Below are 12,210 nucleotides of genomic sequence, written 5' to 3' on the forward strand. Positions count from 1 at the left end.
CCTGCTCCAATCTCCATGGCAACTCTTCAGGTTGCCATGGTGACACTTAAGTGATTATTTGGAGACCCTTAAATAAATCACCCATGGTGGTATATGCTGGAAGTGTTTGGCTCCGACTCTTCTGTTTGGGGCCAGGGTTGGGGCCCAGGCCTGCAGACAGGAATGGGAGGCGGGGAGGTGCTCATCAGCCACTTGCCCCGGTTCCAGCGCGCTGCGAGGGGCCCGCCCTGGGCAAAGGTGGAATTGAGCCTTTGGCGGGGGAAAAGTGGGAGACGATAGTCCTTGGACGGAGACCCTGCAGCGAGGACACCCTTAACGGGCCTGTGGGCTCGGGGCTCCGGGCAGCTTCGAGGAAGCTGCAAAGTGAGCAGAGATAGAAATCCAGGCTGCTGGGCTCCAAGGGCCTCACTCCTGGATGCTGACTACTAAGAGGGAATTCAAGACTGAATCCACTTCATTTATTCCACCCGCTACGTGCCAGGCACCGTGCTAAGCCTGGAGGACACAGCGGGCGATTAAAACAAAAGGAACTACCCATCCTCGTGGAGCCTGCATTCCACTGGGGGGAGACACAATTAGCAAAATAATTAAAATACGCAGGCCAGACGGTGGTTTGTGGACTGGGAAACTGGGAGGGAGGGAAAGCAGGTAAGGCGGCTAACCCAGGCAGGGTGGGTCTTGGCTCGCTCAGACCAGGACCATTTCTGCCGGACCCGTGGAGTTCTTGGCACCTCTGTGAATTCACACGGAGCCTGAGCGCTGTCTCACTGAAGGCTGAATACATCGCTTGCCTTGAGCACCTGGGAGACTGGTGTAGTCTAGCCGGGAGTCTGGTCAAGTTTACTTCTCATGCCAGCCTTGGGTGGTTACGATATGCTCCCCGACCTGTATGGGGTGAATTGGTCAGGCCTGTTGTTTGGTGGTGAAGTGACTGCAGGGGACAGGGGCATGATTCTCTTCACCCCTGGCTTCCCTTGGAGGCAATCCCTCCTCCAGGAAAGGAGTATGGAAGTACAGGCCCCAGGCGCACTGTGAACACGGAGCGAACTCTGTGCCAAAAAGCTTCTGACGGAGGCTGTGGGACTCGGTCTTTCTCCGCGAGGCTCCCTCTGCCTTTTCAGAGTGTGGATCATCCACCTTCTAATAGGACTTGGGTTTGGGGCCAGGTGAAGAGGCCACAGAAAATGCCTTCTGGACACTTCCAAACCCCAAGAGATAGACGTTCACCAGAAAGCTCCTTGGACAGTGACTGGGGGGAGCCGAGTGGCCAGCCTCAGAAGGCACAGAAGTCGGTGGAAACTCCCTGGGCCTGGGCTCAGCTCAGATACCGGTTAGAAGTTTCTGGAGAGGATGTCACTGGCTTCCTGCTGGTGGCCCTTGGCCCTTGAACGGGCCAGGCTCCCCTTCCCCAGGGCCTCCCTGTGCACCAGTCCCTCTTCCCGGAGCCGTCACCCTTGCTCTTCTCATCCTTCAGGTGGCCCCTGCTCTGAGGCCCGCTCAGACCACCGGCTCTACATTCTTCTTCATTACTGTAGCTCTTCCCTGGCTCAGCACAGGACGTGATTGCGTACCATTTACGGTCTCTCCTCTTCCACTAACCCATGCTTTCCAGTCTTAATATGATAGCCACCAGCCACATGTGGCTATTGCACACATGGAACTTGGGATGTGCTGTTAAGTATAAAACATACAGTGGATTATGGGGCACCTGGGTGGCTCAGCCGGTTAAATGTCCGATTCCCCCTCAGGTCATGATCTCACAGTTCGTGGGTTCGAGCCCCACATCAGGCTCTGTGCTGATAGCTCGGAGCCTGGAGCCTGCTTCGGATCCTCTGTCTCCCTCTTCCTCTGCCCCTCCCCTGCTCTCTCTCTCAAAAATAAATAAACATTAAAAAAAAAAATACACTGGATTTTGAAAACTTAGCATGAAGAGAGTAAAATACCTCATAAAATTTAAATTGATTACGTAAATAAAAATATTTATTTTGGACGTGTTGAGTTAAATAAAATATATCGTTGACATTAAGCTTACCATTTTAAAAAAATGTATGGATGCTAGAAAATTTAAAGTTACATTTATTTCTGCTGGAGAGTGCTGTGACTGGATTAAGTCAACAAGGTAAGGGGCCACGGAAATTTTGCCCACACTCTCCACCCAGCACCTGGTAGCAGGCGAGCAATCATCAGGGCTACTGAATGAATGTTTGAGTTATATTCTCCAAGAGCCCAAAAACACTTTGAACAGCCTGCTAAGGGAATGTGATCTAATTTCAGTATCAGTTTATTAAAAAACAAAACAAGGGGCGCCTGGGTGGCGCAGTCGGTTAAGCGTCCGACTTCAGCCAGGTCACGATCTCGCGGTCCGTGAGTTCGAGCCCCGCGTCGGGCTCTGGGCTGATGGCTCGGAGCCTGGAGCCTGTTTCCGATTCTGTGTCTCCCTCTCTCTCTGCCCCTCCCCCGTTCATGCTCTGTCTCTCTCTGTCCCCAAAAAAATAAAAAAATAAACGTTGAAAAAAAAAAAAAACAAAACAAAAAAACCAAGCCAAAAAGCCAAAAGAAAAACTGTCAGGTGTAAAATTTGCCAGAAGGGGAAAAGAACAGGGGGAATGAAGGGGTCAGGGTCTCAGTCCGTTTCTTCTGAAGAGGAAGAGGTTCCTTGGTCCCACCTGCCCCAGCAACATTCTGTTCTGAGGGGTTCAGGGGGACTTGTGGACCTTTGTCAATCAAAACAACGAATTAACAACAACAAAACCCTGAAGGTCCTGATACACCGGAAGCAGAGACACGATTGTTTCCCACTTCCTGTTCCTCCGGTTATCTTCGCTAGGCACACGGCTACCCAGAACCCGAGCGGCATTTGCCAGCTTCCCTTGGAGCCAGGTTCGGTTAGTTCTGGCGGAAGGGATGGAAACAGAAACGTCATGCAGCTTTTGGGAACTTTCCTTAAAGGAAGTGCTATGCCTCTCTTTCCCCTGGTCTTCTGGCTAGAATGCCAGGAAATGGAGGGGCCGCCTTGGATCATGAAGGATGAGTTCAGGGCCATAAACCAGAGCTGGTACAAGGGGAGAAGCAGGGCCCGGGTCTGACAGCTTCGTGGAAGTGCCGTTTCAGCCCTGCAACGCCCACTACGGTCTTCTTAGGTCAGAAGAGAAAATCGTGGGGGTTTTCTTTCTTAAAGGTTTATTTTTGAGAGAGAGAGCATAAGCATCGGGTGGGGGTGCAGAGAGACAGGGGAACAGAAGATCCAAAGAAGGCTCCTTGCTGACTGTGCAGAGCCCGCTGCGGGGCTGGAACTCACGGACGGTGAGACCACGACCTGAGCCAAAGTTGGATGCTCAACCGAGCCCCCCAGGCATCCTGAAAATCTTGGGAGATTTAAGGCCGTGTCAACTGAAGACATCTTTGTCACCTCATCCCAGTGACCGTGTCCACCCTGCGTATCTGGTGTGTACTTGCTGTTTGAGTAACTGGGAGCCACCACTCCGCTACTTTCAAAACACCTGAGCACTTTCCAACACGACTTCGTTACCATCAGATATTGATTTAAAAAAATGGCAATACCTTCAGAAAGCACGAAATTAGAAAAGCCCAACGGAACACAGTGTGAAAAACAACCTCCATCCTCCGTCATTGCTTCCATTGCCAGAGGCAACCGTTACTGCCGGTTTCTTAACATATTCTTTGCGGAAGGCTTTTAAATGGTAACCTCTCGTTTTGTAATGTTTTTCTACTTTATTTTCGAGAAAGAGCGAGCGAGCAGGGAAGGGGCAGAGAGAGGGAGATAGAGGATTAGAAGCTGTCAGTGCAGAGCCCAATGAAGGGCTTGAACTCATGAACCATGAGATCATGACCTGAGCTGAAGTCAGATATGTAAGCAACTGAGCCACCCAGGCACCCCGGTCACCTCCCTTTTAAAGAGAAAAAACGTTGCACCTCCTGCGACACCCTATTGTTTAATACACCCATATAAATAAATATATCAATATCCACCTCTATAAAGACTCTGAGTTATTTTGGTCTTACTGCCCACAACTCTTAAAACGAGGTTACATTTACTTTATGGCCTAAAGTAAAACGTTCAAGGCCATATGACTGCCTAATGTCAGTCCCCTCCCCTAGCCTTCTCCCTGGTATGATATACTTCCTGGATCTACTGATCAAGCGGACTGTGGGGCAGAAGTTATGACTAGGGAGGCTGGATCCTCAAGGCCACAAAGGACAGCTCCATCTGGGTGAATTAAAAGGATCAGAGTTTGGGTTTATTTTTTTAAAGTTCATTGGGGTGCCTGGGCGGCTCAGTCGGTTAAGCATCCAACTTCGGCTCAGGTCATGATCTCGCTGTTTGTGAGTTCAAGCCTCACGTTGGGCTCTGTGCTGACAGCTCAGAGCCTGGAGCCTGCTTCAGATTCTGTGTCTCCCTCCTCCCCTGCTCACGCTTTCTCTCAGAAATAGACAAACGTTTAAAAAAAAAATTTATTTTGAGGGGGAGAGAGAGTGCAAGCAGGGGAGAGACAGAGGGAGAGAGGGAATCTCAAGCAGGCTCCACACTGACAGTGCAGGGCTCGAACTCACGAACCATGAGATCATGACCTGAGCTGAAACCAAGAGTTGGAAGCTTATTTGACTGAGCCATGCAGGTGCCCCATATATATATATATTTTTTTTTAACTAAAAAAAAAAAAAAAAAATGTTTTAAGGATATATTTTACTTTTAGAGGGACAGAGTGAGGGGAGGAGGGGCAGAGGGAGAGAGAATCTCAAGCAGGCTCCACACTCAGTGTGGAGCCCATCGTGGGGCTCAATCCCACAACCCTGGGATCACGATCCGAGCTGAAATAGAGTCAGACGCTCTACTGACTTGAGCCGCCAAGGCACCCTGGAGTTTGAGTTTTAGTTCTGAATTCTCAGACCATGTTTTTCATAAAAAATACTGATAGTCACCATAACTGTGAACATACTTAATGAGTGTGTCCTTTGTGCCAGCCGCTATATGTGGATCTTACCTGCATAATCACACTGAAATTTCACAATGACCCTATGAATTGGGTACCACTAAACAGCACTCCTATCTTATACAATGAGGCAGAGAGGTTAAATCATTAGTTCAAGGGCACCAGGAAGAAAGGGGAAATTGGGATTTGAATTCTGATAGTCTGTTCATGGAACCCAGGCTCTTAACCGCAAGCTGGCTGACCAGATGGTAAGTCCCATGCATGCAGGGATTTTCTCAGAGGCGGGCACACCACCTGGCACAGAGCAGAAGCTGAACAAATCTTCCTGGACTTAAATGTCCACTTAGTAACACTGTACATGGAAGGTGGGGTAAGTATGGGAGTGTCCTCTCCCAGGGGTCACAGGACACCCAGTGAGTGTCCTCCACTCCGTGGCTACCTTCTAGAATCCAAGTCCTAGGGACAGAGGCCAAATCAGCAGGGAAAGACCCTGTAGAGGGGCTGGAACCAGGGGGCTGTGCTGGCTGAGGGAACTTTCTCTTTTTCCCAGTGAGCCTGAGTTGGCGGGCCTCCCACTGGATCCTCAACTGTGCAGCTGTGACCCTAGACGGTGCCGGACACACTTCTGCAGGCTTGATCCACAACCTCTTTGCCCTCTTCTGCTGAAGAGTGAGTTTTAGGTGCATCGACATCTGATTTGCCTGTTTTGTTTACTGCTGCTCTTCTAGTACCTAGCGCTTCGGCAGGCCCTTATTAGCTGAATGAATTTAAGAGTAAGTTAAGAAAAACTCGAAAAAAAAAAAAAAAAAAAAAAAAGAAAAAAACCCAAACAGGCAAGGCACTTGATCTGGCTAGGTGGCACTTCTAGAAGTGCACAGGCTTAGGAGATGCTGCATTGTGTCCCACGGAGTTGGGAGTTGGGAGTTAGGCCACATGACAGGGGCGGGGCACAGCACTCCTTGCTGACCTCCAGCACCTGGGAGGTGGGCTTGTGGCAGGGGACATTGATTATTTCAGGAGTGAGAGTCCACACGTGTCCCAACCCACAGGTCTGAACTGTTACCACTGTATGTACAGCAAGTTTTCCTCTTTTCAGTTCTACTCAAAGAGTAGAGTTCTGCAGAGATGCTGCAAAAATTCAAGAAAAGTAATCAGACAGTGTCAGGCTCAATCAGACACGAATCAGTGTGAACATGCAGGGATACACCCTGAAACAGAAACGAAGCACCGTGATTGAACTCTGACACACTTTCTGACAGACTCCAGAATGTCTCTCCCACCCCCACAGTGCTGAACAAGCAGGGGGCTGTAACTGAGCTGATGACAGCTATTTAATCCCCTTGTACAAGAGGTGTAAAAAGGGCAAAGGACTAGTCAGAAATACGAATTTGTTAATATGGAGGGCACAATTTAAAAAAAAAAAAATTTTTTTTAACGTTTATTTATTTTTGAGACAGAGAGACAGAGCATGTACGGGGGAGGGTCAGAGAGAGAGGAAGACACAGAATCTGAAACAGGCTCCAGGCTCTGAGCCGTCAGCATGGAGCCCGACGCGGGGCTCGAACTCACGGACCGTGAGATCGTGACCTGAGCCGAAGTCGGATGCTCAACCGACTGAGCCACCCAGGCGCCCCTGGAGGACACAATTTAAATGTGTTTTTTCTTGGGGCGCCTGGGTGGCTCAGTCGGTTGAGCGTCCGACTTTGGCTCAGGTCACGATCTCACGGTCTGTGAGATTGAGCCCCGCGTCAGGCTCCGTGCTGACAGCTTGGAGCCTGGAGCCTGCTTCGGATTCTGTGTTTCCCTCTCTCTCTCTGCCCCTCCCCTGCTCATGCTCTGTCTCTCAAAAATATGTAAACATTACAAAAAAAAAAAAAAAAAAGTAAATGTGTTTTTCTTATTTCTTCCGAACAGGCACACAGAAAAATCCTAACCGCGTACTGAGCTTGCTCTGGAGGACACTGCCGCGTGGATCTGGGGTCCGAGTTCCGTGCTTGCCCATGGCCCAGTGCCAGAGCAGGGCGGGTGACCCCTCGGGGAGAGGTGAACGCCCACTACGGCACCCACGGTGGGGAGCAGGGCGGGGGCTGCCAGGCACCCCAAAGACATGTGGTTTCTTCCCAGGCGCCACGCTGACCCACACGTGGCCCGTGCCCTCATGCAGCACAGTCACACACATCTCCTGAGGGCACCCAGAGCACTGGCTCGAGCGGGACGCGGCTCCCGGCGGGATCGTCTCTACTGTTCACGGCAGCGCGCGTCATCTTTCCTCTGCGTTTGTGCACTCCAGCAGTTCTGCCTCTGGGCAGGCCGGTTTTCAGGAAGGCGGTGGTGTGGCTCTGAGGTTTCTTTGCAGGTTGTGCGAGAGGAGCGGTGCCCGTGGTGACGTTTCAATTTTTTTTTTTTCAACGTTTATTTATTTTTGGGACAGAGAGAGACAGAGCATGAACGGGGGAGGGGCAGAGAGAGAGGGAGACACAGAATGTGAAACAGGCGACAACCCTGAACAAGCCAGTTGACAGGCTTCACCTGTGTCACGAACCAGGCTAGCTTAGGTCAGAGATACAGGGGTGGGAGGTAGAACCTGAAAAGTGAGTTTTCACCTAAAGAGGAGTTCCTAAGTCAACCTCATGGGTGCAAGGAGACCACAGGGCCAAACTAATTTTAACAGAATTTTAAGCCAGAGAATGGCCAAACGCTCAGGTCAAGAATGCTGAATTCAGAATCACTTCAGTATGGGAGAGAAAGCATTCATTCTAACACAGACCCCAGAACGAGTGGTTATATGAAATATACCCCAGCAGCATGAACTCAGAACTGGGGGAACCAGCTAGGGAATGTCCGAGGAAGCCAAGCATAGTTCTGTGTAATACTACTTGAATTCTGTGTATCTTCTTTACTTTCTCTTTTCTTTGCTTGTTAATGTTTATTTTTGAGAGAGAGAGAGAGAGAGAGAGAGAGAGAGAGAGAGAGAATAGAGAGAGAGAGAGAGCAGGGGAGGGGCAGACAGAGGGGAACAGAGGATCCAAAGCGGGCTCTGCAATGACAGCAGAGAGCCTCAAGCGGGGCTTGAACTCCCAAACCATGGGATCATGACCTGAGCTGAAGTTGGATGCTTAACTGACTGAGTGGTAAAGAGGTAGATGGGGGGGGCCTGGCCCCCCTCCCCTACTTTTACCACATCCGCCTCTTCAATCAGCCACACCATCTTCTTACTCAACAATAAACTCCTACGTCTTCAGTTTGGGCTGCTGTTTCTTCCAGCGGCTGGATACAATGAGAGAATGGCGACATCATTTCGGAAGTAGACCTTCTCAGGTACATGGAGCCAGGAAGTAGGGTCAAAGCCCCACTTTTCACTACCATCTCACTTCCAACTAAACAGCCTTGGTTTCCCAAGCCTCTGGTGAGGAGGTAAGAATCAGATCAGTGGGACTTGGCCCTGGACAGGGAGGGGAAGGAGAGCAGACTTCACAGAACATTCTCCAGAGACAGTAGAGAGCTGCGGCCATCATCACTCTTCTCCGTGACCCTGGCCCAATCTTAAGGAGCTAATTCAGTACAAAGCACCGCAGTCTCCAGCAGTAAAACCGTCTGCTCTCTGAGACATGCTATATCCATTTCTTTCCTCTGTTGCACAAAACCCCATCTCAAGCCCTGGAAAACCCACCAGTGATGGTGCAGTCACCAGCAGAACACCAAGAAGGCAATTAAACGTGGGTTTTCCTGGGATACCCTGCTGGCTCTCCTCCCAGCCTGACAGGTGCTTTCGATTGTTACAGATTTACCCTTTGAGTAGCCTGCTATTGCCAAATGGGGCACACCGCCAGCTCTGACACTCCACCCCCATGTGGTCCTCCTTTCCTGTCTGGGTGGCCCATTCACCCCTTACCTGTATGTAAGGAGGATGCCTGTCTGTACCCAGGAGGGCCCTATCCCACCGCAGCCCCCGGGGCACTTTTTAGGCCACAGCTCTGCACCTGCCCTGCTTGCTCTTTGGATGTGGGAGGCAGGGCAAATGCACACATACCTCAGGGGGTGTGGTCGCCACCCGGGCAGTGCAGGGGCCTGGACCAGCCTCATGCATCACCTCCATGTACACTGACAGTCCCCACCTCAGCGGGCTCCAAACTTTGGCAAGGCTTCTATTGGCCACAAAGGAGGGTCTGACTCCTGTCACAAGGCAGAGACTCCCCCTACGGGGGTCAGAGGTAAACAAAAACAATGGGGTGGCCAGGGGTGTCTGTTAAAGATGTTTCAGAGTATTGGGGCCTCATAACAGTTTCAACTTGGTTACAAATCCTAGTTGGTCCCTTTGGTTAACCAGTTTTTCCCATGATACTTTGATGCTGGCTCTCTTAGTTTTTATAGCTTCCTGGTTTTGAAAGTAAAGCCAAAATAATAACAAATAACGAGACTCTTTACTGAACAAATAAATAATAGTGATAACATTTACATGAGTAGGCCATGTTGAGAGATTCTAGCATGACTGAGGGACAGAAAAACCAGGAACATGCCCTGACCGTGAGGCTTATAGCTGGCTCTGGGTCATGGTGTGATGGGTGAAGTGAGAAGGACAAAGATGCCTGGCCGGGGTCTCCTCGTGACTCCAGGGTTTCAAACAGACAGACAAACCTCAGTTCTCCCAACCATGCACCGTGGTGTGATCAGCGCCACTGGTGAGCTGCTCCTGGGGTGCATGCCGGCTGCATGCCGTGGCACCCGGGAAGAAACCACGTGACTTTGGGGTACCTGGCAGCACGGTGGGGATGTCAGGGTCTGTCTCAGGAAGCACAAGCTCTCCAGATCGGCCGCCAATGTCGACCCTTTCCAGACGGGACAAGGAGCCAAGGTCAGGAATGGTCCCCTCTTCCCTGGACTATGTGACAAGGGGGATGTGGAATTCATTTGTGTCGAAGATCAGGGGCCTCCTGGGAGGGCTTGGGTCCCTGTCGGCCTTGTGTAGCAGCTTGAAGAGCCCAGTTCCAATGTTCATGGGGATCCCCATGATGATGCATTCAGACACCCCTGAAACCAACCAGAAAGGGGATGAGAGGGCTTTTCAACACAGGGGTGGGCTCACAGCCCAGCAGGTCCCCGCTGTCTGTAGGCACGCCTTCACGTAGACAGCAAGGATACTGAATGATGCTCAGGAAACACCAAGCCACCCAATATTTCCTTAACTTAGGGCCTAGAAGAAAAGCAACCAGGCTGACGGTCGGTAGATGCCAATCCCCTTGGAAACAGCAGCAGAAACTTGTTCCCTGTGCTCGGGGTCAGGGCTGGGCCAGGCCTAACAGCACACCTGTGCCTTGGAAACCCACAGCCCTAACCAGACGCACTTAGAAGACAAGGCTCCTGCACAGACACAGGAGTGAGGTGATGGGGCAGATTCCTTCTCTAAACTCCACTCCAACTTTGGATCAGGCTTCTGCTTCCATAATGAGTGCCTGCCTACTGTGTTCTGGGCTTTGTGCTACCAGGAGACCAGAGAGACAACCACCCAATTAAAGACCAACCGATGTGAGGGTTGACAATGAATTAGCAACATTAAAGGACGAGGAAGGGGGAGATTTCAGAGTGGGAATGGTGTGACCACGCCAGGCCCTGGAGGCGGTCGGCATGGAGAGAGGTGGCAGTGTGTGGGGTGCGTGCTGGCTGTCAGTCCCATCGTCAAGCATGCTTGCTCTTACTTTTGCCTTGCCTTGCCCTGTTCTCCTGCCCCAATCTCTGCTCCCTTTTCTTTCCTCTGACCATTCATTATCTTAAAAACGATGTAGTAATTTCTCTGTCCCTCTATCTGCAAGCTGCGTCCCTTCCGAAAGGAGGAAGAGTTAGCCTTAGGAACGAAAAAAGCAGAGGTGTCTACCCTGATGGGCACCCCCACCTGACTGCCACCTGTTTGGCAAATCCACCTGAGACTGGGAGAGGAGACGGGAAACGACCGCCAGGAAGCAGAGCTCTGGTGGCGGGGACGGCAGCCAGGCTGGGCATCCCTGCTTGGGCCAGATGAGAATGTGACCTTGGGCAGGCTACTGAGTCCCCCGGGGACTCCCGCCTTGGGCCTGCAGGGTCTCGCATGAGAAAGGATAGAGAACAGCAGGCCCTCAGTGCTGGGACTCAGGGAAGAGCCAGCTGGGCAGCGGGCACTGTCGTGATGGCTCCCCCACAGCTCTCCTCTCCCAGGCTGTCATCAGAGATGCACTGCATAGCAGGGGGAGGAGGCCGGTGTAGGGTGAGACCTGTCAGCAAGCAAGTTAGTTTCTTCTTCTCGCCTATGCAGGGTTTAATACCTGCACCTCACACATGTGCTGAAGGAAGTGCACGCACGGTGCTGGGCCCGGCGGCTCTTTCCCGGGGGGTCACGACAGCAGGGGCGCTGGACGCTGTCCCTCTCCTGTCAGCCCAGGCACCACACAGAGGGCGCAGGATCAGAGTGGCTGACTGCAACTCCAAGGTTGAGAAAATTCCTTGGTGCCCAAGGTTGATCTTTTCTTCTTGGCCCCAAAGCCGTCTGTACTGACAGAGGAGCCATGTAACAGAGAGGGAGGGACGCAGGGTGCCACAGCCAGGCTTTGGAGAAAAAAAGATCATCTGTGATTTTATTCTCAAAAAATAAAAGCTCTGCCTACTCAGTTCCCTCACCTCCTGGGAAGCCCTAGCCCACGAGATAAGCTATCAACAAGGGCCTCTGGTGAAGCTCCTAGAGACACCAAACCTACCACACACGGAGTCCTTCTGCCCGAAGTAGGCAGCATCGAAGAGATGGTCGGCTGTCTTCTCAAAGGAGGCCAGCATCAGCACACTCTCTTTCATCTTGGCCAGACCAAACCTCGTAATGCCCAGGACTTCACCCTGCATCAGGAGAGGAGAGGACAGGCTGGTACTCACGCCCCTTACAAAGGCCCAAAGCAACCCCATCAACAGAATAAGCAGAGGTCAGCGAGGTGGCAGTTCAGGTCAGTCTCAGGTGTGAACAGGACCCTAACGGCCATCTGTCCCGCCCGTACCCCACGGCGACACGGACCCTTACACTCATGACCACGTGTCATTGGAAGAGAGAACTAGGAACTGAGAGCTAGAATTAAAGACCTAATTTTAAAAAAGAGTATTTCTGAAGATGTTTACTATGGCTCAAAGAACTCCAAAGTCAAATAATTTGAGAGTTTCTTTTTTTTTTTTTTTTTTTAATGTTCATTTATTTTTTGGACAGAGAGAGACAGAGCATGAACGGGCGGGGGGCAGAGAGAGAGGGAGA

The 12,210-nt window shown here is 51.2% G+C and overlaps 1 protein-coding gene across 2 annotated transcripts in view; it reads right to left on the reverse strand.

The window, feature by feature from the left end:
* Nucleotides 1-9,351: 9,351 nt before the first annotated feature.
* POLR3A (RNA polymerase III subunit A) overlaps nt 9,352-12,210 on the reverse strand; it is a 53,001-nt gene continuing 50,142 nt past the window's right edge. For both annotated transcript variants that reach the window (XM_040485541.1, XM_040485542.1), the window contains 2 exons: nt 11,675-11,807; nt 9,352-9,980 (listed from right to left, as the gene is read on the reverse strand). In XM_040485541.1, coding sequence (XP_040341475.1) covers nt 9,832-9,980; nt 11,675-11,807 — 282 coding nt within the window. In that variant the 3' untranslated portion in view covers nt 9,352-9,831. The remainder of the gene's footprint in view (nt 9,981-11,674; nt 11,808-12,210) is intronic.

The sequence above is a fragment of the Herpailurus yagouaroundi genome, unplaced genomic scaffold (assembly GCF_014898765.1).
Source record: "Herpailurus yagouaroundi ecotype Mexico unplaced genomic scaffold, PumYag 163, whole genome shotgun sequence".
NCBI classification, from domain to species: Eukaryota; Metazoa; Chordata; class Mammalia; order Carnivora; family Felidae; genus Herpailurus; species Herpailurus yagouaroundi.